General features: G+C 36.5%; 1 protein-coding gene across 39 annotated transcripts in view; it reads right to left on the bottom strand.

The window, feature by feature from the left end:
- Positions 1-25,059, bottom strand: part of PTPRD (protein tyrosine phosphatase receptor type D) — a 2,322,816-nt gene that overhangs the window by 131,125 nt on the left and 2,166,632 nt on the right. For 18 of the 39 annotated variants that reach the window (XM_070480470.1, XM_070480471.1, XM_070480494.1 and 15 more), the window contains 4 exons: positions 21,925-22,134; positions 11,431-11,591; positions 5,865-5,879; positions 1,610-1,722 (listed from right to left, as the gene is read on the bottom strand). In XM_070480470.1, the coding sequence (XP_070336571.1) occupies positions 1,610-1,722; positions 5,865-5,879; positions 11,431-11,591; positions 21,925-22,134 (499 nt within the window). The remainder of the gene's footprint in view (positions 1-1,609; positions 1,723-5,864; positions 5,880-11,430; positions 11,592-21,924; positions 22,135-25,059) is intronic. The other 21 variants (XM_070480507.1, XM_070480503.1, XM_070480502.1 and 18 more) reach the window with 5 other exon arrangements.

A 25,059-nucleotide genomic window follows, 5' to 3' on the forward strand; every position in this document is an offset into this window, starting at 1 on the left:
AATCCCATGGGCAGTTGAGCCTGGTGGGCTACAGTCCATGGGGCTGTAAAGAGTTGGACACGACTGAGTAACTAACACTGACCATAAGCCTAAGTCCCCATTTTATTTTGTTAAAGCTGTTGCTGATAAAAGCAATGTCACTTCAATTGTACCCTTCATTCTTTCCAGTGACTTATATGGAACTTAGCAGGTTCTCTCTATAAAGGGATCTAATATTCCCACATACGTTGGGGAAATTAGATTCTTATTAGCATTCTTGAATATGGAGGTATCTTGGTTGAAGGCATTGGTATTTCCCTTGTAGCCGCCAGCACTCTGCTAGTAACCCTTCTGCATGACAGCCATTCACGTGTTGCTGGGGGTGATGAGGCGCAGCACTCCCACTGGCTCTACTTTGCTGCTAACCTTGCCTTTATACTGAGCCTCTTAAATAAATGCCCATCAGGAGAAATTTAGTCATATGGAAAATTTCTTTTGATTGTCACACTGACGAAGGTATACCTTTGCTTTTTAAATAATAAACCTCATTTGAGATAGAATTTTTTTTTTAAAAAAGCCCACGTCTATGGTGATTGGTAGAGTCACATTTAAAATTCCAGTCAAATTTAAAACTGGATAGCTACTAGTTACTATGGCATATCTACATGTAAAATAACACATATGCTAAATACAGTAAACCGTGCATTTTCAATTCCAAGCAATTCACTGAAAATGTGTAGTTTAGTAAGTCTGTGGTATACCATAATGAGTAGAATATCCATTTGACACAGAAAACTTTCAAACGATTTGGGACACAATATTACCATCAAATGGACTTCTTAGATCAGCGCTTTAATTTGTGTTCATTTTCATCAGGTACTGAGACAATACCACTCAGCTGTGTAGTTTAGCTGTCCCTACCATTCATCATTTTGGCATAAATAAGATTTAGGTGAAAAAAGGCAAAATGGAGTTAGCCTTGCATTAACAATGCTGAACAAAACACCCCTCAGCAGGAATAATATTTTTCCTCTGTTGAAGCACTTAATGTTCTTTAAGAAACAAACATATATTTCCTATCCTCAATCACTCTGAGCATCTGCTCAGCAAGAAACCTCAACTGGATGGTGAAATTCAGTAAAGGTAACATACAAATTGTTTCCCTTGTTCTCTTCCCCTCCCCTTTCTCTCAGAATAACACATACACAAATTAATAGGGAAATAGATTTTAAAAATGTATTCTTTCCCAATGAGATGAATGAGGTAACATTCCATCCATCCACTCATTCACTTTATAAGGTAAGAAACTGGATTCTTTCCAGATAGCTGTCACTGAAAACAATCAAGTGTGATAATAAGCTCATAAAAATGGCAAATATTTTTAAGACTTTAGGCTTTCCAAAATTTGAAGGAAAATTATTATTTTTTTCCTTTTTCCACCCCACCTCAGATTTTCACAAAGAATATAATTTCAAGATATATGTTCTGCTGAGTCTCAGTAATAGTAAAGAAAGAATATAAACGACTGGTTGAAATAAAGTGATACAGTCACCTCTCATGGCGATGTCATTGGGGCTATAAAACTTTCAGTAAACACTGTGTTCTAGACAGGATGAGTCATGCTTCTTACCTGGTGTTTGGAAATTAAGGCGCCTCAGTTCTACTGGGTCTGTTGGATGGTGTGAAGGGACCTCCTTACTGTTTGGTATGCTGCTCTTTCTAGAGTCAGATTCTGCCCTCTTCCTATAGGGAGAGAATAAAAATTTAAGAATAAAACAACCAAAAAAACTGAAACCGATTTAAAAAGGCAAACAATTATGCATGTGTTGCCACCCTACCCTTCCCCCCACCCGCCCCATCCCCATTTGTAGTTTTAAAACTTTTTGACCTTTGTGACTTTGTTAAGCTAACTTTTTTCTCTCCTGGCCTACAGTATTTCCTCAGGTCTGAAAATTTTAAGTGGATGATCTCTAAGTCCTCCTTTAGCTCTAGAATTAAATAATTCAGACACTCTGCCTTTAAGCCTAAGGAGGTGCTGGTGAGATAGGTTTGGCAACTTGTTCAGCTTTTCTTCCTTGTCCACTAGTTCTTTTTCAGAGGAAAAGCATAGACTAACCCTAATAACCAATACTATGATTGTAGTTACCATGGAAATAAACTCAGAAACTACTTGGCCTCAAGCTAAACAGCTAAATCTGCCCCCCTCCTTTCTCCTGCAGGATTCATGACTGGTGACTACAAAGTGGACCTGCATTGGATTTTCCCATAACCAGATAAATACAGTAAGTGTATCCTAAGAGTTCAAGTTAGCCTGATACCTGGAAGGAGAATCAGGACCACACCAAATCCACATCCTTTCTCTCTTTTAAATTCTAAGGAAAAAGTCATGTTGCCTGTTTATGGTGTCAAGGTAAGTATCTTTGCTTAAGGTGTCATGACATAATTTTTAAAAATGTCTCTGCAACAAATGTCAGGTTTTTTCATAAGATTGCTTTATCCATGTTTTTCCCAGACAAATAATCACAGAGGGGCACCTAAATATTTTCCTTAAGGTTGAGTTAGATGAAAAACTCACTTAACTAAGGGAGAGCTTTTCAAACAGTGGTTTCTCCCCAGTACAGATTCCAGCAATCTCCAGGCTGGAGTCATAGTCAGAGCATCTCACCCTGCTCAGAGCAAAGACACTCTTATCTGGGAGGAGGGTGCAGAGTGGGTAGGAACTCTCTGTCCCTTGTGATATGACTGTGGTTCAGCTCAGTAGTGGTGCTGTGGCAATGGGGTCTCATCCAGTGCCACCCAGGTCGTTCCAGGGTTAGCTAGAAGGCTCCTGTTAAACAGCCTTTCTTCCCATCTCTGCTCATCTGTATAGAATGAAACCAACCAGAGGATGGAGGGAAGATTGATGCGAAGGGAAAGTATACTTGATTTGCTCAAGTGCAATGCCTTTGGCAAAACGTCCTCAGTGTGATGAATTTTGGGCGGTGAGTCCTGTTAGACATGTTGTTCTCTCAGAACCTTGGATTAACCTGTCTCAGGATTTACTGCTTCTACCTAAAATTCTCAAATATAGCCTTAGGACACAGCGTACTGCCAAACATACTACCAGTCAGAGGAAAGCAGTGAATTGGAGGCATGCCAGAGGAACTGGCAGCTCCAGTTATATGGAGTGGAAAATGAGAAGGAAAGAAAAAGAAGAGATGAAAGGCTGGTGAGAGATAGATGAAAAGGAAGAAAAAAAGGGGCTAACAAGACAATGTGAAAGAACGACAGGACAACCACTTGCAGTAGAAAATGTCAGTGTGTTTATGCTGTGAGTATTATTAGCCTCATGATACAGACACATGCTTTACTAGCGAAGATAAATTGGTTAACAAAACACCACCAAGTTTGGACAGTCAATCAATCTCAAGTGTAACAAACATATGGTTGGTCTTTTCCAAGTAATCCCCGTGGCCCTTCTCAGGTTTTGGTCTTTTCACAGTCTGGCACTTTTTTTTTTTTTTAACTTATGTGCCAGATCTGATGCCTAAAACCTGGATTTGGTATCTCTTTCCAGAATGGCTCTACAGTCTTTCTTGCAGGATTATAGAAGCCTCATGAAGAAATATCTGGGCAAGGAAACACTGACTGTTAGGTATTGGGGGACATCCTTCTTATCTTCTGTTGCACTGAGGCCAAATTGAGTGGCAGTGAGGCAGGGGGAGAAAAAAGAACACTCTGTAAAGACATTTGGTCAGTTTCTTTGGTACCAGGAAAGCAAAAATCCTATCTTGTTGCCCAGTGAGTCTTGGAAAACCCAGAGCATGAGACTAAAATGACAAGTCACTCTTGTAATAAGTGGGAGGGGTGTTCTGACATTTAATAACTAACTTCTCCCTCAATCTGTCTAAATAAAATAATCTCTAAGAAGCCAGCTTCCAAAACTCCTAGCCAGCTAGGAAAATCAGCTGTTTAAATTTCATTCTGCTTCATTTAGTTTTGGTGATCACAATGCGAGTAATTCTGACTGCCCACACTTGACCGCATTGTTTCTAAACAGAAATGTGTTAAAATGTGAGTTTTCTAACAAAGAATTTCTAAGCAAGATTTGCAGGATGAAGAGTTTGATCATCATCAGAAACGATCATTTTAAAAAATGAAATTTACTGTTACAAAGTATTAAATGGCATATAATGGTCTAAATCAAGCCCAGTATGAACATCAGGAGTGACTTCTTTTTCTGGTAAGTTTTTGGAGATCTCATTTTCAACTAGAAAAAAATAACAAATAGTGACTAGAAACAGATTCTGAATATTGCCTTGCTATTTTTTCTATCAGAATTATAAATTCCTAGGGTAAGTTTATTTCTCACAGCGAGAAGTGTCTACCATGGGCAGGCGTTATCTGCGTGAAAAGAAAATAGAAAAGCACATGACATTTCAGGTATGGCAGAAAATGCTAATTGTATAAAAATATGTGTTTATTTGGGCTGTGAATAATGTACAACAAAAATGCTGCTCTATGGTCTCAGTGGGGTTTTATTTTCATCTAGTCTCACCTGGCTTTGATCTACACGTAAAGTGGGGAACAAAAAGGGACATGGGGTGGAAGATCATATCTATTGTATTTATTTGGAACAAAAATATTCAGACATATGCATATAGGCTTTTGGAAGAAATGTATTTATTTACTATTAATAGAGATTTCAAAGAAATCAGTTCACGATTCTGACGACATCAAGAACAGAAGCCCAACTTTGCCACTACTGGTATCTCCTTGGGTAAGTCAACTACAATTACTTAATTTCTTTACTTATACAACAGGAGAGGAAGGTTAGATGATGTTAAGTTTTGGTTCAGCTCTCTTGATAGAACAAGAAGGTAGTGATGAAATGTGGCCAGTTTTATAGTGAGAGGTAGATCTCTGATCTTATTTAAGTGGATTCAAAGTGTTTTGACTTTTGCCTTAAAAATAACTATTTTGTGTGTGTTTTTCTGCTGTATTAATGACAAGACAGGTTCTCTGAGTTATTATTTGCTGTCAGTGAAAGTGTAATGCAGCTTGTTGACCAGTGTTTCATGGTTTTAAGGAAAATAATGTAGCAGTGATTCTCTGGTATGCATCAGAGTCATCCAAGCGGGCGTGTTAAACTACAGGCCGCTGGACCAACTCCCCAGAGTTTTTGATTCGTAGGTCCGAGGTCAGTGGGATCAAGAATTTGTGTTTCTATCAGGTTCCTAGGTGATGCTGATGTTCTTGCTACTTGTCTCCATAGAGAACCACTGAATACAACACTGGAAGGGAGGCAGGTTAGATGGGCATCGAGATCCTTTGCTTAATTTTAACCAGGAATTCATAAATGTGTGTGTGTGTTAGAAAAAGGTTAGCTTGGACTGATCAGTAAATAAACAAGCAATATAGGAATGATTATTATTGCTAATATTCTTCAAGGCTAGAGGACAGGGAAAATAATTTGGAATTAAATATAAATTCTTACTAAAGTATTGCCATCAATATTAGCAGGGTATAAAAATGTTAGTATTCCTGTACAAAGGGTCTTGAGATCATACTTTCGGTAAAAACAAACAAAACAACAAAAATGACTCACGTTAACACATACAAATGCTCATTTAACCTTGACTACAAACAAAACTCAGAGACAGGTTTTACTACCTTTTAAATTTACCTTTAAATAATCTATTTTAGCGTCATATATAAACGACTACTTCCTGAATCATTTTAATATCAAAATTACTTTTTATACCTAGGCTTTGTCCATGTTCCCTTCGCCAGTTTCATCTTCTATATCCAACCTCCACCCTCACCCCCTCAATACCTCCAAAGTGTACCTGTCTGTCTTGGTTTTTGGTACTGAGCATTAAAGGGGTTTGTTCTCTATTCCTCACCTGTCAGGCTTACTGCTCCATTTTAATGCAGCAAAAAAGAAAAAGAGAGGCTAAATGTTAGTTGGCCAATGGTAACAAGAGTAACCATGACAACCAAGATTTAACAGCTCATCATTAGGGACATACACTGACACACATTAGAAAATGATAGCATATCAAAATATTCCAAGGCTTCTAATCATGAAGCAAATGGAAGACATGAGAGTGCATGGCTAAGCAAAGCATTTGTGGGTGTATTAATGTCAGATTCACTTTTATTCATCAACCTACAAAACACCGCCACAACTAATTATATCCTAGGAAGAGTTTGATGGCAGAGATATTATTTGATTTTTAAAAAGCATGCCATGAGACAACAACTAATGTATTTAATGGGAATATAACATTATCCCATATAAGAAATTTAGTTCATTAAAAACAGTCTTCTGTTTTCCTTTAAAACACCTGCAAATTGCACTGACCTGCAGAAAAATTTGCACAATTGTATAATATACCACAAGGTAATTAAGTGGCAGAGATGAGTTCTTCAAACACATTTTAGCAAGTAAGGTGATTATAAATCTTTTTTTTTTTCCAGTAAAAGCTTAAATACATTTTCAGTTTTGGAAAATATAATACTCATCATTATATCTACAGAGCATAACCCATCTATATAGCTGTGCTAATCCAGAAAAGTAATTTATTACCAGTCACTGACATGACCCATATTTTCCTAGTCACAGAGGCACTACTGTATGTGAAGGCTTCCAGCTCACTCTCATTGGCACTTTCACCTGTGATAATAATGTGGACTGTTTAACCATGTTCTTTATGCAGAAAGTGTAACCTTTACCTAAAAAGAATTCATCTAAATAGTCTTCATGTTGAGGCAAACTGCAAAATATTTTGTGAGTTCTCAATTGCAAGAAACAAAGATACCAGGTCTACCTCACAGCCAACAAACTATACACCCATATTGCTACAATATCTTCCCTTAAGATAATCCAGTCCATAGCTTTTGAAAAGTACAAAGTCCACATTTAAACTGTACAAACACACACACAAAGTGAATAATGAAAATGATACCAGACACACAGGTTCTTTTGATTCTTAAAGTGATTTAGCTAGTTATGGCAAGTTTTTAAAAATCCTACAAGTGTTCCTAACTTGGCTTATTTTTAATCAATCAGTGAAGTCATCAGTGAATCCGTTGTAGGAAAACCCATTTCTCTGACAGAGTGAAATACTTAGTGAATTGCCAGTTTTGTATATGAAAAGGCTGTTGAATACTAGGATGAACCAGTGCATACTCTCCACTTCATTCCTCTACCACAGAAATGTCAGCCTTACTGCACATGGGTAAATATTTTGTGCAAATATCTATAAGTTTAAAATCTTTTGGAATTTAAATTGCAGGCTAAGGATTTCATTACAGCTCTTGCCAGTCAAGATGAAGGTGATAATGAGAGATGGAATAAATAAGAGGAGGGGACTGAGTTTATCTATCACTATTTCACTCTTATAAATTTGATTATTCAGTAGCCCTCTGCACCATGCACTCGCCTTGGCATAAGGAAATACCATGAGGAATAAGACGGAGTCCTTGACCTACAGTTTAGTGGGGGCAGTAATGCAGTAGGTTCTATGATAAAGATAAGCAGAAAGTGCTTTAGGAGCATAGAGAAGGGGACCTTAAGGCAGCCTTACCTGCTAAAAGAGGACATGAGGTGGACACTCAGAAAGGCTTTCATTTAGCAAGTGGATCTTAGCTTACTTCTAAAGGGCGAGTGAGAGTTTGCTGGGTCAAGACAAGTGCCTGTGGAATGAGTAGAAAGGCTTTCCAAAGGACCTCCTCAAAGGCGAGAAGGCATAGCCCAGTGTGGATGCCTATTTCTTCATAGCATCTCAAAATATTCTGGACTCTAATACCACGGGAATACATGTAGGGCTGATTCGAAAAGATTAAAGAGGTGGAGTCCACAGGGAACCACTTGTTGGATCTCGAAAAAAGAGAAAAAGGAAAGGTCTATACCTTAGTCACATCTTCCTCATGGTCTTCACACATGAACCTCCAGAGGTGGGGATGGGAATTATTTACTCTCCACTCACATTAGACTATTACTATTCAAGAATGATAATTTGCTCTAGACCATGTCTTTGTGCTTTCTAACATCCTAATCCATGTTTTCCCTTTCATAGTATATAATAAATACTTATCCATCTTGAAATGCTTTTCTTAGATTTACATTTTAAGAATATTTTCTATAGAAATAATTCCTGAACGGTTTTAGAACTAATGGTTGAAAAGCCTTACAGATGTAGCAGGTGTGCAGGGTAGATGAACAGCAAAGACCATTCAATCACTCTGTGGATTCTTTTTTCTTTGTAGGGGAGGACAGATGAAGGGCAACATGGAGTCATTTAGAAAACGTACATGTGCACTGAAGGTAAAAATAATACAGTGTTAATTCTATTGATTTTTTTTTTAGGTTCTCATATTTAAAAAAGGTCAGTTATCTAATCTATGTACTTATTTTAGAAGTGAAAAAACCAGGGCCTGGAGTGTTAGCATGACTTTCTATCCCCTATAGCCACCTAGTTACAAAGCTGGGACTTGAACTCATGTTTCCTGCTTCCTAAATCTTGCTACATTGTTTCTCTGAAGTTAAAACTGTTAAATCATTGCACATGTATCACAGATACAGTCCAGAATTTTTTAAAAAAAAATCTTAGTGCAGGAAAATTAACAAAGATCTACCAAACATTTCATTAATACTATTCTGATGGCCCTTTAAGACCCTTACAAAGCCTCAGTGATATGCTTTGTTATTGATTATCAATGTATTATGGGTTTTAGCACATTTAAAACAAAGTCAAATGAACAGAATGCAAAATGAAAATAACTGCTATTCCATATTACTATAATTAATAGAAGTAAATCTCCTCAACTGACTCAGTGAGATTTATTTTTTTATATGGACAAACCATCCACAGCTATAGATCTATTCCTAACAAAGGTAGTCTTGTAAACAGGTGTATATTACCAACAGGATTATCAAGATACTGTGAGTCAGCAGTATTACATACTCATTCCCTAATTACAGTATTATTTGCATACAGGAAGTTAAATACTTTAATAATAGTAATGACGGTAATCAATTCTGAGTGATTACCAATGACCTGTATATAAACTGAAAAGCACCTAAAAAGAGAGGTATAGTGTTTGTTATATAATTTTCCTTGCTCAGATTCCAAGCTATTAGACACACTATTCATTGCCTACAGATTTCCTCTTGAACTGTTTCATGATAATCAGGAAGGACATTGTTGGGTCTACTTGAGTTTCAAGTCAGGAATGTTTTTTACTGCTGAAGCAAGCATTTCTATTTCAGAAATGCTTCATGGGCTTTCAGATGGTTAGCTAAATATACTTAGCATTTGAGGATGTGTGCATTTCCCAACAATTGCTTTAGACAATGCTCACATATGCATACACTAAAATGCAACTTAAATAGTCATAATATCTTTAAATATGATGCCTTTTTTGCAGGATTAGGAAAAATTAAAATAACTGAGTTGATATTTTTCAAGCACATGTGGATAAAGAAAACTTAATTACCAAAGTTAGAATCTTATTTCTCTACATTTATGTAACCAGTTTACAAGGCCATGCATATATCTATTAAGTGGCATGACTTAATGATAGCCAGATAGATCCTAATGAAATGCAACTTTAAAAAAAGGTAAGCATCTTGTTCATTCTGAGTAATCAAATGTCATGTGATCTAGAAACACAGTTGTCGACAAGCAATTTTCTCCTCTGACCCCCACAGCAGGATGTCAACACTTAGAATTATAGTTGTTTTCTGTAAAACATGTGTTTTTTACTTTTTTCTTACTGTATTCTCTTCCGGTAATAAGTGCAGTACATAAGAAGCGAAGGGTACTAGCTCTTGCCTGCCTTGACTCACGCAGGATCTTTTACTGTTCTGGGCATGTGGGAACCTCGCGCTTCCAGGCCTTAGCTCTTATACAAGAGACAAGTGATCAGATACAACAGGCTCCATACACACTGATAAGATACAGACTGGAAGGGGGAGACTGAAACCATCAACTAAGATACTCTGGCCTTCATTCATTCGCTTTTTCAGCCATTGTAGGCAGTGGACAATTGAGCAATGGTAACGATTAGGAAAAATAATGATTTTTTTCTTCATTCTTTCTAATTCTGAAAGAGGATAGGTAATTTAATGCACTAGTATTATAAACTTCCTCAAATCGACTTTTTTTTTTTCCCTCAGCCCTGGAATGGAATTGGAAAACAGTCTCAGAAGAGAGTTATTCAAAGGAGCAGTGTCTTGAAAAGTACTGTTTTGAATCAAGAGAAGAGCTTTGGGAAAGGGAAAGAAAAAAAAAATGTCTTCAGAGAACAAAGGAATGCAGGTAGGAATAATGAATGTAAACCAATGAAAGGAGTTACAGGAGTAGGAAAAAGAAATAGGATTGTCAGATTAAACATGTAAGCAAGAATCAAAATGAAGACATTCTCATCTAATTTTGAAGGTCAAGGTGATGGTGATGGTGGTTTAGTCGCTAACTCATGTGCAACTCTTGCAACCCCATGGACTATAGCCCACCAGACTCCTATGTCCATAGGCATGCTCCAGGCAAGAATACTGGAGTGGGTTGCCGTTTCCTTCTCCAGGGGATCTTCCTGACCCAGGTATTGAACTTGGGTCTCAAAGAGAAAAATCATCTTGCAGTAGGAGAGAGTACCTTCACAGTAGCATGAAAGTAAAATTTGGATTGGAAGAAAAATTGATGTAAAGGAAGGTAATTCAGTCACTTTGAATATTGTGTTTTTTTAGTTCAGGAAAAGTAATTACAGTGTTTTCTATCCAACTAAGCAGTGACCTAGGGGACAAAATCTTACGGGTAATGGAGACAGATACAGGATTGACGAAACAGTACATTAGGAAATATGGGTTAGTGTGGATTATTTGCATCCCACCTGTGGTCAAAGACACCAAGAAGGAAAACAGTACCTTGGGTTTCCTCTTGGACACAGATGAGAATTCAATACTGAAGATGTGGAATAAGGGTCAGAAGAAAAATGGGAAAGGGAAAAAGCTCATCTTCTTCCTCTCTTTTATTTCTTTAATCTTCAATTTTTAGCTACTTTTGCTAAATTTTGAGAAACAGCTACAGAAAAAAACCGCAGTACTCGGGCAAGTTAGACTTGTGTTTCAAAATCCATGCTGAAATGGAGCAATTAATGATCTAATTTGCTTCGGATTATCTGCTGGTGAATAACGACGTTGCAACTGTCATGCAAAGAACTCATACTGTGTAAGCACCTCAGAAGATGGAGATTGGATCCATGCCTGCTGGGCAAGAGTCTATACCACTCACTGAATGAGCTCAGCCTTTATATTTTGTTCTAACACTAATGGATGCATTTGTCCTCCCAGTGATTACTGGAAATAGTTTTACGAAGATCAACCACATAATGACCATGACAGGATGATAAAGTCTTTAAAAACAAGGCAGCCCCCAAGACTGCCACAGAGGCGTTGGGCAAACCTACCTTTTATAAAGAAGAATAGCTATGACAATGCAGATGATAAAGACCACTGCGAGCACAGGCCCTACAACCCAAATCAAGCCTTCTTCTTCATCTGTGATTGGCTGTGGATCCAAGTCCATTGACACAACGGGATCGGAGTAAGGGCTGGTTGCATACATCTTCTGAGGAAAAACAGAGTCTATGTTAGTTATAACTAACTAAATAATGACTTCCTAGACAGCATCTTTAGCATTAGAACAAGCAAAGATTCAAGATGTTATGGATTTGATAGTAGTTTTAAAATATTTAAAAGGTGGAAGGAAAGGAAGAAAAAAAGAGGTTTTGCAATCTAAATTTCTTTATAAAGTATTTCATAATAAAATAATTTTTGATGGTATCTATTTTCATAGATAACTCTCACTGGGATCTATATATTGGAATAGTAAATTAACCAGTCACAAAACGTTCACTGAGCAATTTACACTGTGCCAATGTATTACATACAATATGAAAAATAAACAAAAATATTATAGTTCCAACCCTTAAGATATAATTAGTCAGTAAATACTTATATAGCAAAATATCAATATTTAATTAAATATTATGAAAGCAGTCCTAAGTACTGCACATTAAAGTCTAAAACTTCAAAAGTTCAGTGTTCAAATTATATAGATGCAAGATATATATGAAAGTGATAATATGGCTTTCTAGAACATAAAATTTTGAGGACTGAAAGGACTTAGCAGTTTCTATATAATTTTATTACAGTACTGGTCAGAGGTTGATATGATTAGTCCCAATAGAAAATTGGTAAAGAGAAAAGGAAACCTTATACACTGTTGAGGGAAATGTAAATTGGCACAGCTATTATACAAAGTAGTTGTTGGTTCCTCCTAACATTAAAAATAAAACTACCATATAACCCAGCAATCCCACTCATAGGTTTATATCTAAAGGAAATGAAATCACTGTCTCAAAGAGATATCTGCAAACTTGTGTTCTCTGCAATATACTCACAATATCTAACACATGGAGGCAACCTAAAAGTTTCCTTTGGTTGAATGGACAAATAAAATGTGATTACATGTACACACATATACAAATGCACACAATGGGATATTATTTGGCCATCAAAAGGAGAAAATCCTGCCAAGATCTTCAAAGACATGGATGAATCTGCAGGGTATTATGCTAAGTACAATAAGCCAGACAGAGAAACACATATTACAGTATGAGTTCTGCGAATCTAATGTGCAGCAAGGTGACTATAGTAAGTAACACAGTATCATATACCGAAAAGTTACTGAGAGTAGATCTTAAACTTTCTCAGTACAGATACAAAGGAGTTACTTATCTTGATCTTGGTAATCATTCACAGTGTGTGTATATAAATAAATATATAAAATCATCACAGTGTACATTTTAAATATGTACCACTATATTTGGCAATTAGTCCTCAGTACAGTTGGAAAGATACATGCAAAAAAATTACTTGGTGAAGGAAGGGACTGAATATACATAAATTCTATTTCTCTAATATCTACTTTTGTTCTGTCCTATTTTAGATTATCTCAGAAGAAGATTCTCTTGATTTTTCCCATCTTTAAAATACTGTCTTTTCCAATAGAGACCAGTCCACAGTCATGAGCTGCCCCACATCTTAAGAATAATCTAACAGCTCATACAGCTCAAAAAGAAACAACCCAATCAATAAATGGGCAGAAGACCTAAATAGACACTTCTCCAAAGAAGACATACAGATGACCAACAGGCATATGAAAGGATGCTCAACATCACTAATTATTAGAGGAATGCAAATCAAAACTACAATGAGCTATCACCTCACACTGATCAGAATGGCCATCATCAAAAAAGTCTACAAATAATAAATGCTGAAAAGGGTGTGGAAAAAGGAAACCCTCTTACACTGTTGGTGGGAATGTGGATTGGAATAGTCACTATGGAAAACAGTAAAGTAGTTCCAGGGAAAACTAAAATTAGAATTACTATGTGATCCAGCAGTCCCACTCCTTCATATTCAGAAAAAAACTATTTTAAAAAGACACACGCACCTCAGTGTCCATAGCAGCACTGTTCACAACAGCCAAAACATGGAAACAAACAACCTAAATGTCTATCAACAGAGGAATGGGTACAGAAGAAATGGTACATATATAATGGAATATTACTCTGCCATAAAAAGGAACGTGCTAAGTCACTTCAGTCATGTCCGACTCTCTACAACCCCATGAACCATAGCCCACCAGGCTCCTCCATCCATGGGATCTGCCAGGCAAGAATACTGGAGTGGGTTGCCATGCCCTCCTCCAGAAAAAGGAATGAAACAGTGCCATTTTCAGCAACATAGATGGACTTAGAGATTATTATACTAAGCGAAATAAGTCACACAAAGTCAAAGACCATATGATAGCACTTATATGGGGAACCCAAAATATGACACAAATGAATCTATCTATAAAGCAGAAATGGATTCACAGACACAGAGAACAGATTTGTGTTTACCAAGGGGAGGAGAGAAGGGTTGGACTGGGAGTTTGGGGTTAGCAGATGCAAACTATTACATTTAGAATGGATAGACTGTAAGGTCTTACTGGATATAGCAGGGAACTATATTCAATCTCCTGGGATAAACCATAATGAAACAGAATGTACATATGTGTATATATATGTATGTACACACACACTCACAACTGCCATTGCAAGACATGCAGGTTCAATCCTGGGTTGGGAAGATGCCCTGGAGGAGGAGATGGCAACCCACTCCAGAAATCCCGACAGGGGAGCCTGGCAGGCTACAGTCCATGGAATCACAAAGGATTAGACATGACTTAGCAACTAATCAACATTTCTCTCTCTCTCTAGATATATATATGTACATATATATATGTAATTGAGGCACTTGGCTGTACAGCAGAAATTAATACATTATAAATCAGCTATTATTTCAATTAAAAAAAAAAACCTGTTTCTCCTCTTCTCACTCGAGCACCACCATAGATCCTATTTTCTCATTTGCTAATCTCACCGTATACAGTTCTTACATATCCAGACACCTTTTCCAGATTAGCCACAGTGGACCAAGCCTTTTTAAAAAAACTTTTTCCTTTGTGACTGATGAGGCATTAACTTCCAATTTAAACAGTTCATGCAGCTTGATATCAAAGAAACAAACAACCCAATTAAAAAAGGGCAGAAGATCTAAATAGACATTTCCCCAAAGAAGACATACAGATGGCTAAGAGGCACATGAAAAAAATGCTCAACAGTGCTAATTATTAGAGACATGCAAATCTAAATGAGAATGAGGTATAATCTCACACCAATCAGAATGGCCATCATCAAAAAGTCTACAAATAAATAAACGCTCCTATACTGGTTGGTGAGCATGTAAACTGCAGCCACCTGGAGGACAGGAACTGGGGTGGTTCCTTAAAAAACTGAAAATAGAACTACCATATAGGACAGTGACCCTACTGTAAGACATTTATCCAGAGAAAAGTATAATTCAAAAAAATACATACACCGCAATGTCTAATGCAGCACTATTTTCAACAGCCAAGACATGTGAACAACTTGGATATCCATGGATAAATGAATAAAGAATACATATACACACACAAAAATATTACTCAAGCATAAAAAAGATCAAAATAATGCCATTTGCAGCAAAATGGATGGACCTAGAGATTATCATACGGATTGAAGAAAGTTAGAGGAAGACAAATATCATATGATACCACTCCATACGTAGAAGCTAATTTAAAAAAAAAAACAAAACATACAAATGACCCTATTTAGAAAACAGAAATAGACTCACGGGCATAGGAAAAAACCTACAGTTACCAAAGGGGAAAGGAGCAGAATAAGGATAAATTAGTGAGGGACTACTGTAGATAAAATAGATAACCAACAAAGACTGGGAACTCTACTCAATATCTTGTGATAATCTATGAGGGAAAATAATCTGAACTAGAATAGATACATGCAGATATGTACAACAGAATCACGTTGCTATATAACTGAAACTAACACATTGTAAATTAGCTATTCTTCAATTCAAAAAAATGCTCTCCTTTGGTTCTCCTAATTCTATAGTCAACAGATTCCTTCCTGATCTCTCCAAATAGCTTTGTCTTGTTAACTGTCTCTGAATCCATTTGATGAGCCAGTATTCTTAAATTCTATTCTCTGCTATCTCTTTTTCACTCCTGTGTAGCAAGGTGATCCTCAGCTTTAACTTCCAACCACTATGTAGATTACTTCCCCATTAATGGTCCTTAACTTAGTAATTCTGCTACGTCCCAGATCTTCATTTCCAAATTCAGTTCCTAGAGACTCCTACATCTATCCTCAAATTAAGAACTTCGGGTTATTTTTCTGCTTCCCAGATATACCCTCCTTTCGACTTGCTAATTTCTCTTTCCTCTCAACAGCAAGGAATGAAAACTTACTGATTCTATCTGATCAGTTCTCTCCAGTCTCAGTCCTCAGGTCCTCTTTCCATTGTCACAATACCACTTTTCTCATTACCCCATTCATATCCACCCAAACCATACCAAGAAGTTCTTTCCTCTAGTAGTCTCTACTGCTACTAGAGATATTATCTTAAACTGCAGCTGTAAAACCTTCAGGAGACACTCTGGCAATCCCTAAATAAAAATTAGACATTTTAGCATGATTCTTAAGGGCCTCCACAATTTTTTTTTTTTTAACTTTACCACATATAACATCAGTTCAGTACAGTTCAGTCACTCAGTCGTGTCTGGCTCTTTTCGACCCCATGAACTGCAGCAGGCCAGGCCTCCCTGTCCATCACCAACTCCTAGAGTTTACCCAAACTCATGTCCATCGAGTCAGTGATGCCATCCAACCATCTCATCTTCTGTTGTCCACTTCTCCTCCTGCCCTCAATCTTTCCCAGCATCAGGGTCTTTTCCAGTGAGTCAGCTCTTTGCATCAGGTGGCCAAAGTATTGGAGTTTCAGCTTCAACATCAGCCCTTCCAATGAACACTCAGAACTGATCTCTTTTAAGGTGGACTGCTTGGATCTCCTTGCATTCCAAGGGACTCTCAAGAGTCTTCTCCAACACTACAGTTCAAAAGCATCAATTCTTCAGCACTCAGCTTTTTTTATAGTCCGACCCTTGCATCCATACATGACTACTGGAAAAACCATAGCCTTGACTAGATGGACCGTTGTTGACAAAGTAATGTCTCTGCCTTTTAATATGCTGTCTACATTGGTCATAACTTTCCTTCCAAGGAGTAAGCATCTTTTAATTTCATGGCTGCAATCACCATCTGCACTGATCTTGGAGTCCAAAAAAATAAAGTCAGCCACTGTTTCCACTGTTTCCCCATCTATTTGCCATGAAGTCACAGGACCAGATGCCATGATCTTAGTTTTCTGAATGTTGAGCTTTAAGCCAACTTTTTCACTCTCCTCTTTCACTTTCATCAAGAGGCTCTTCAGTTCTTCTTCACTTACTGCCGTAAGGGTGGTGTCATCTGCAAGTCTGAGGTTATTGATATTTCTCCCGGCAATCTTGATTCCAGCTTGTGCTTCCTCCAGCCCAGCATTTCTCATGATGTACTCTGAATATAAGTTAAATAAGCAGGGTGACAATATACAGCCTTGACGTACTCCTTTTCCTATTTGGAACCAGTCTGTTGTCCCGTGTCCAATTCAAACTGTTGCTTCCTGACCTGCATACAGGTTTCTCAAGAGGCAGGTCAGGTGGTCTGGTATGCCCATCTCTTTCAGAATTTTCCACAGTTTATTGGGATCCACACAGTCAAAGGCTTTGACATAGTCAATAAAACAGAAATAGATGTTTTTCTGGAACTCTCTTGCTTTAACATATTCTATAATAATAGACTTCTTGCTACTACTACCAAAATGCTCTATTTTCTCTTTGCTGTCTCAAGTTCTGTAACATTTAGCTCCTGAAATTCAACTCATCTTCAAGGCCTCATTTAAATTTTGCCTCTGTTGAAGCTGTCTCTCCTTAACTGGAAATAATCAGTCATTTCACAAAATGTAAGTAAAATAATTTTAACAATTTGAGGTAGTCCTATTTGTTTTTTAATGGTAGTGGTCAAACTATATTGTGTGTTGATCTGTGTATATGCCTTATTTTCCTTAATGAAATTATAAACTCCTTGAAGGTACAGATTTATATACAATTTATGTTTGTATGCTTAAAGCAACCAGAATTTTGCATTTAGTGGGTTCCCAGAAAATCTTTGTTGAATAAAATGCTCATTTTTTTCAAATGACTGACATTATTAAAACATGAGAGAGTATACTTATTTTTCCATGATCAGTAAATATACTTATTTTCAGTCTGCATTTTTAAAAAAGTAGGGCATATTTTCTGAATTTAAGGAGGACAAGCTCAGCAGTCATTCTGGAGAATACATGCCCACTAAATGCATATATGCTAGTCTCCTTTCCCATTTTCCTCACTATGTCCAAGAAAAAGATTGACTTGACTTTCAGATTTTCTAATGGCATCAAAACAAGATTAAAAACTCAATATATTCCAAACCTTCTTAGAAGTAGATAAAAAAGGAAAGATATGTACAGTATAAGGATTTACGCAAAGGACTTGGCAAATACATTCTATATCCAAGAAACATGATTCTTTATATAATTGCTTTGCTTTAAATTTCCCCCTATTTTGTGGGTCACATTCAAACTATTTGGGAGACTGAAATAAGCAAAACTGTGTAATGTGAAATTCTCTACCAAGAGCCTGTGAGATAATAATCTTGGTTAGTCAAGACAGAAATCTAACCAGAGATTTTTCCCGAAGTACACAGATTTCCAACCCAAATCAGCAGAGACATGTGAAAATGAAAAGAAAACCGCAAAATGATACCAGCCTTATGAAAAGGAGAATTTGTTCAGTATGTGGGGGTAATGGAAAAGGTTAAATGTTAGTCATTCTAAACCAGTCCTTTGATATGCTTAATGAGGCAGTTAATTGGGGGACAGCTCAATTGGGAAGGTAGATATTTTCTGTATGCAAATTACCATCCCACCCTTTCATCACTTATGAAAATCTGGAGTTGACAAAAGACTGTATCACTACAAGAGCATTATATTAGTTGAATGCAAGTCTCTTTTAATAAATGCTGGCATGAACACATAGAAAACAAAGGAAATACTGTTAGTTTTGAAAATGATGTTGAAAAAGATGATGGAGAAAGGGGCAATTTAGACAATTTATATTTGGAAAGAAATACTAATTACATAATTTATTCATCAATGGTGATACTTTCCAACACTAGTAGAAACATTTGGGAGACATCAGAAACCAGTCTCTGACAGTGCATGATCTGATGAACTTCCTTTTCGTTGGCGTCTCTGATCTACCTCAATGCTCTGAACATGCTTTAGGAAATGTCCTAGAGCTATTTAAAGAAAATTTCTTTCAAATATCTAAAAATCATTAAAAAAAAAAAAAGAATATGATTCCAGCATTCCATGCCCTTGATGCTCTGACTTAAAACCTTCAACTAGAAAGAGAAAGCATATCTGTACATTAAAATTCCAGGAAGCCTGTCACTGTTTTCAAATGACACCCTGTGCACAAAGGTAAACCAGGCAGAAAGGCTGCCTTTTGTGTTTTGATTTTCCAGGAGGGAATTCCTTCAGTCATTTGCAGAGAAGCCCCACTGTATATGCTAACGCCGGATGTGGGGAAATCTTTGATATATCTTAGACTTCCTATGGAGGGGAAGGGCCTGGCTCTACCTAATTGCCATACCTGTCAGTTTTAGACCCCCAAAGAAGACACAGTTTAGAATATGTATATTAAATGTTAATGTGACCAGCCACTTCAAAATCTACCTCCCTCACATCTACATTCTCGCCCTCTCTCTCTGTCTTTTTAACATTCAAAGCAACTGAAGCACAAAACAACGTAAGAGCAAGATGAATTACATAAAAGAAGACAATTCATTATTTAGAGTACCTTAGGAATGCTGTTTTATTGAATTATTTTCTAACTTCCTTGGCTTTTCCCTGATAAAGTCACTGGTAAATTGCTATAATTTAAGATACAGGCTATGTTTGCCTTTTCCTAGATAGAACTCCCCTTGAATCTGGGCAGAAAGCACTGTGGGCTCACTGGCAGTTCCAGGAGAATCAAATACATACGATCACCACTCCCCTCTTAGTCGAAATTTTCAAATACTTGGAAATATACTATGTTTAATCTCAGAGTTTGTTAGTTCCTCTGGAATCACACAGGCTAAGGTCTATTAGGTATTGTGCAACAACATACCTAGTATTAAATACAAACACACACACATATGTATATATAAACTTGAGAACAGTCAGTTTAAGAGGATGAGCAATGAGAAAAGAGATGAGCAATGAAAGCTGTCACCTTTCTATCTAGATGTGTCACATTAAGATTCCTATAAAAGGCATCCAAATTGAAAAGGAAGAAGTAAAACTGTCACTATATGTAGATGATATTATAGTATATATAGAAAATCCTCACATCTCCACCAAAAATATTATTAGAACTAGTAAATGAATTCAATAAAGTTGCAGGATATAAAGTTAATATACAGAAATCTATTGCTCTTCTATATACAAATAATGAGCTATCAGAGAAAGAAAACAATCCTGTTTAAAATTGAATCAAAAAGAATATAAAACCTAGGAATAAACTTAACCAAGGAGGTGAAAGACCTATACTTTGAAGACCTATACTATAAAACACTGATGAAAGAATTTGAAAAATGATAAAAAGAATTGGGACGATGTCATCTGTCCTTGGATTGGAGGAACTAATATTATAAAATGTCCAAACTACTGAAGGTAATCCATAAACTTAATGCAAACTGTATCAAGTTACCCATGGCATTTTTCACAGATCCAAAAACAAATAACCCTAAAATTTATATGAAACCACAAAAGATTCTGAAAAGTCAAAACGATACTGAGGAAAAAAAGAACAAAGCTAGATGAATCATCCTTCCTGACTTCAGACTACATTATAAAGCTGTAGTAATCAAAATTGTATGGTACTGGCACAAAAACAGACCAATAGATCAATGGAAAAGAAAACACACTCAAGAAATAAGTCCATGCACCTATGGTAAACTATTTTACCACAGAGGTTAGACTATATAATGGAGAACAGATAGTCTTTTCAATAAGTAGTGCTAGGAAAGCTAGACTACATATAAAAGAATGAGATTAGAACATTCCCACACTTACTTCCTCCCTTATTATATCCAAAATAATCTTAAAATGGATTAAGGACCTAAATGTAAGACCTGAAACCAGAAAACTCCTAGAAGAGAAGACGGGCAGGAAATGCATAAATCGTATCTTTTTTTGTTTAATCTCTTAAGGCAAAAGAAATAAAAAGGAAAAAAAGGACCTAATTAAACTTTACACAGCAAAGAAATCCATCAACAAAACAAGATAAACTACTGAAAGAGAAAAATATTTGCAAATGACAAAACTGCTAACTACTTAGTATCCAAAATATAGGGCTTCCCTGGTAAAGAATTTGCCTGCAATGTGGGAGACCTGGGTTTGATCCCTGGGTTGGGAAGATCCCCTGGGGAAGAGAACAGCAACCCACTCCAGTATTCTTGCCTGGAGAATTCCATGCACAGAGGAGCCTGGCAGGCTACAGCCCATGGGGTTCCAAAGAGCTGGACACGACAGAACGACTTTTACCTCACCTCACCTCATCCAAAATATAAACAGCTCATAAAACTCAGTATTTAAAAAAAAATAAAAAAGATAATCCAGTTAAAAATGAGCAGAATACCTGAATAGACATGGTTTTGAAAGAAGACATACAGATTACAGTCACATGAAAGGATGCTCAATGTCTCTAATCATTACAGATGAATGAGTAAAGAAAGTGTTATACACACACACACACACACACACACACAATGGAATATTACTCAGTCATAAAAAATTATGTCATTTTCATCAACCTGGATGACCCTAGGAAGAATCATGCTTAGTGAAATAAGTCAGAAAGAAAAAGACAAATAGCATATGATATCACTTACATGTGGAATCTAAAATAGTAAAATAAGCTAATGAATACACAACAGAAGCAGACTCACAGATATAAAGAACAAACTAGGGGTTACCAGGGGAGAGTCAGAAGGGACTTGGGGCAAGGTGGGGGTCTGGGGTTGAGTTACAAATGCTAGAAGAAGAAAAAACAAGAAACAAACACCACCATGCACTATCGATCTGGACTTCATAAACTAGAAATCCACCTAAGTGCCCTGTGATTAGAGACACAGCCTTATCTGTAATGAAATCACAAGCAGATTACTCAGCAACATTCAAAGAGTAGACAGCCTGTTAACTACATTTAAGTTAAATCTCATGAGAAACAATTAGGATGCATGTAGCTCCATATCCCCACATTCTGGTGAAAAATGTATTTAGGAATACCACAAAAAATAATATGGATGCCACCACATTTCACTTACAGACTCTGCGTGTTCCATCACTGCTAACACAAAGAAGACATATTCTTGACCACTTTGGAGTTGCTTGTTTGTAAATCCACCATAATGTTTGTCATCCCCCAGGGTGAACTCGGTGGGAAGGACATCAAAATGAGCGGCAATATATGGCTTTAATTCAACTTCTCTTCCATGACGGAGGCTTCTGCGTTTCCTAGATATCTCTTTAAGCAACTTAAAGGGAAAAAGTGGGAAACAGAGAAAGAAATGTAAACAACAATAACCCAACTTAATGACAGTTTAATAAGGGAAATTAATTCAGGGCTGGGAACAACCCAAATTCAATGTGTCCACTTCTCATGTGTGTCAGCATTACTAAATTTCAGTCTGCCTTCCAAATGCCTGTCCTGCTGTTAGGGTAAGGCTCAGGCTATAAACAGAGGGCAATTAGATCCTTTACTGGTAGCTCACATCATTGTCCATTCTAATGAAATCCTTTCAAAGGACAAGAAAGCATTACAACTTGTCTATGGAAAAAAAGTCAGTTTGATTCACAAAAGCCTGTCATGCAGGCTTTATCACTGTGATTTATTAAACAAGTACTAACCTCAGAAAAAGTCAAAGACCAACATTTTGAAGAGTTAATAATGACATAATTTGTATGACGTATAGTCCCTCAAATAAACATAAAAAATAGACTGATGACCAATTTTTAATTAACATTTTAAATAGACATTGTCACTTATTTAACAACTTTTGGCTTGACTTGTCTCCTTGATTTAACCATTTAGGGTACAATTCCTTGCATTTATCATGACAGCAAGTTTTTTCAGAGCTCACAGCCCTCTGGAGATGTTAAATTATCTAGCTAGGTGATAAAAAGGCAGGTTAGAGAAAAAAATAATTATATTACCCAGAATAAAACAAACATAAACATGCACACACACAAATCCTTCACGTATTTTTAACCGGAAAAAAAAAAACAAAAACCCTACAAATTATGGTTTGATACTCTATTGTTTTTGTAGTTACTATTTGGAGAAAATCATGTTAATGATATGACAATTTCAAAATGATGACCAAGTTCTCTCTGCTCCCATTAAATATTGATATTTTATAGGGCTTAGGGTAAGTTTATAGCAGTCTTGAGTTGCCTTTGAATATAAGAGGCAACTTCATTGTTTTTTGAAAGAATGCTGATTTATTTTAGTACCTCTGTAGAGAAGACTGTGTATCTGAGACCCTACACAATGAAGGCCAGGCTTCTGTAATAAAAACAGCTGCAGACTATACACACGGCAAATACCAAGACCTTCTGTTAGGAACTGGATGGTAAACTTGTCTCTAACACAAAGTTGTAAATGTGCTAAGCTGGTCAAAATTATCACCTAAAAATGTAAAAATCACTCTTTTGGTTATATATATATAATTTGTGCCCATGTTATTCAATTTAATTTACAATGTTCTCAAATTTTCTGTTAAATTTGAGTTTATTGATACAATTAAAATTACTTAACATGTAAGCTCTTTTATGAAAACCACAGTAGGCTTCTTTAGCACAACTGGACCATCTGATGATAAATTCAGATAGACTGATCAATTATGGACCAGCTGGCCTATAATAAAGCTAGTCCAGAAACATAGCACTATCTTTTGATCCTGTTGTCAAATTTAGGTTTTCTTATAATAATGATGATAATGGCAATAATAATTGTATTTGTTAAGCACTTACTAGGTGCCAGGTACCATTCTCAAGAGACTAAACATAGCTTATTTTATTTACTCATAAAAACTTTATAAAATAGATTATTATTACCTCTATATAAATGAGGAAACTGAGGCACAATAGAAAGTAATAATATTGGATTCAATTGGTAAAATGAAATTACTTGTAAGACATTTTTTCCAACCATATTTTTGTTTACATGGAGGCTGCACAATGTTAAAGAAACACAAATGCAACATTAGGCTAAATTAATACTCTTAATTGTTTTAACTGAGTCTATACTTAAATATATAATTTTTGTGTATCTGCTTTCATTAACACAGAAAAATGCCTGCTTTCTTTTTTTTCTGTATTCTTTAAATATTTTTTTAAAATTCTGATGTAAATGTTTAACATATACTTGAAAAGTCACTACATAGGTTCTTGTTGATACGTAGGAGATGATGGGCCATTACTTTGAGAAGGACAAATGCAGTACAGATGAGCTGAAAAGCTTTTTGAAGTCGGTTAATCAGAAACATTTACCATCAGTTGTTTATGCAACTGTGTCCCCTCTTCTACTCCGCTGATCAAACCCTACCTTGATTTTATTCATACTTCAGATGTAGGCAACTGTCATAATTCATCCATATCACTGTCATGAGTGAGTACCTTTTGCTGGGGTTTTTTCAGAAGACTTAGAGGAAGTACCTTAAAATATTTTAGCGTTTTGGTCCCCCTTAGGCCCAATGCTGCCATTCCCTAAGGTCAAACCTGGAACCTCAGGCTGCCCTAATGTCTGTGGGATGCTTCTTGTGTGATACTGTAAATGGGTCAAGTGTGCTCAGATGACATGAACTGAGCCAGTGTGTTCAAGTTACAACCACAAATGACCACATTATTTTATAGCAAGCCTTTGAAGTACAATGCGATGAAAAGCTTATGATATATTACAAGACTTGCCCTGAATTAAATATAACTAACATTTTTAGGAGTCATTCTGTCCAAAATTCATTTTGACTATCAAGGTCTGCTCTGCCCAGTCTGACCTTGACAACTAAGAGTTCCAGTCTATGAATTTATTATGTGAAGATTATCCCCAGACAAAGGATAAATGAGCTCAGAAGACAATACTGAGAGTGACTCTGTTTGTGAAGCACACATGTGGAAATTCCCTCAGGCCACCATTCTATTCGATGATAGGGTTTCAGTGATTTGAATTATAGGCCTTTCTGAAAAATCACTTGGTCAAATACATTTAAGAGAGGAACACTGCTTTGTCAAACTTGGCAGTACCAAGCTATAGATAAAATTACTACAATGCTTTTATTATCCATGGGAGGAAAAAAAAGAAAAAAAACTTGTCCGTAGGAATCAGAAACTGGATGAGTAAGCACAAAGTGAGGCCATAGCCTCCTTTCATTTGTTCCCCTCCACAGTGGTTACAAGATGTA

This window comes from Odocoileus virginianus, chromosome 18, assembly GCF_023699985.2.
Source record: "Odocoileus virginianus isolate 20LAN1187 ecotype Illinois chromosome 18, Ovbor_1.2, whole genome shotgun sequence".
In the NCBI taxonomy this organism is placed as follows: Eukaryota; Metazoa; Chordata; class Mammalia; order Artiodactyla; family Cervidae; genus Odocoileus; species Odocoileus virginianus.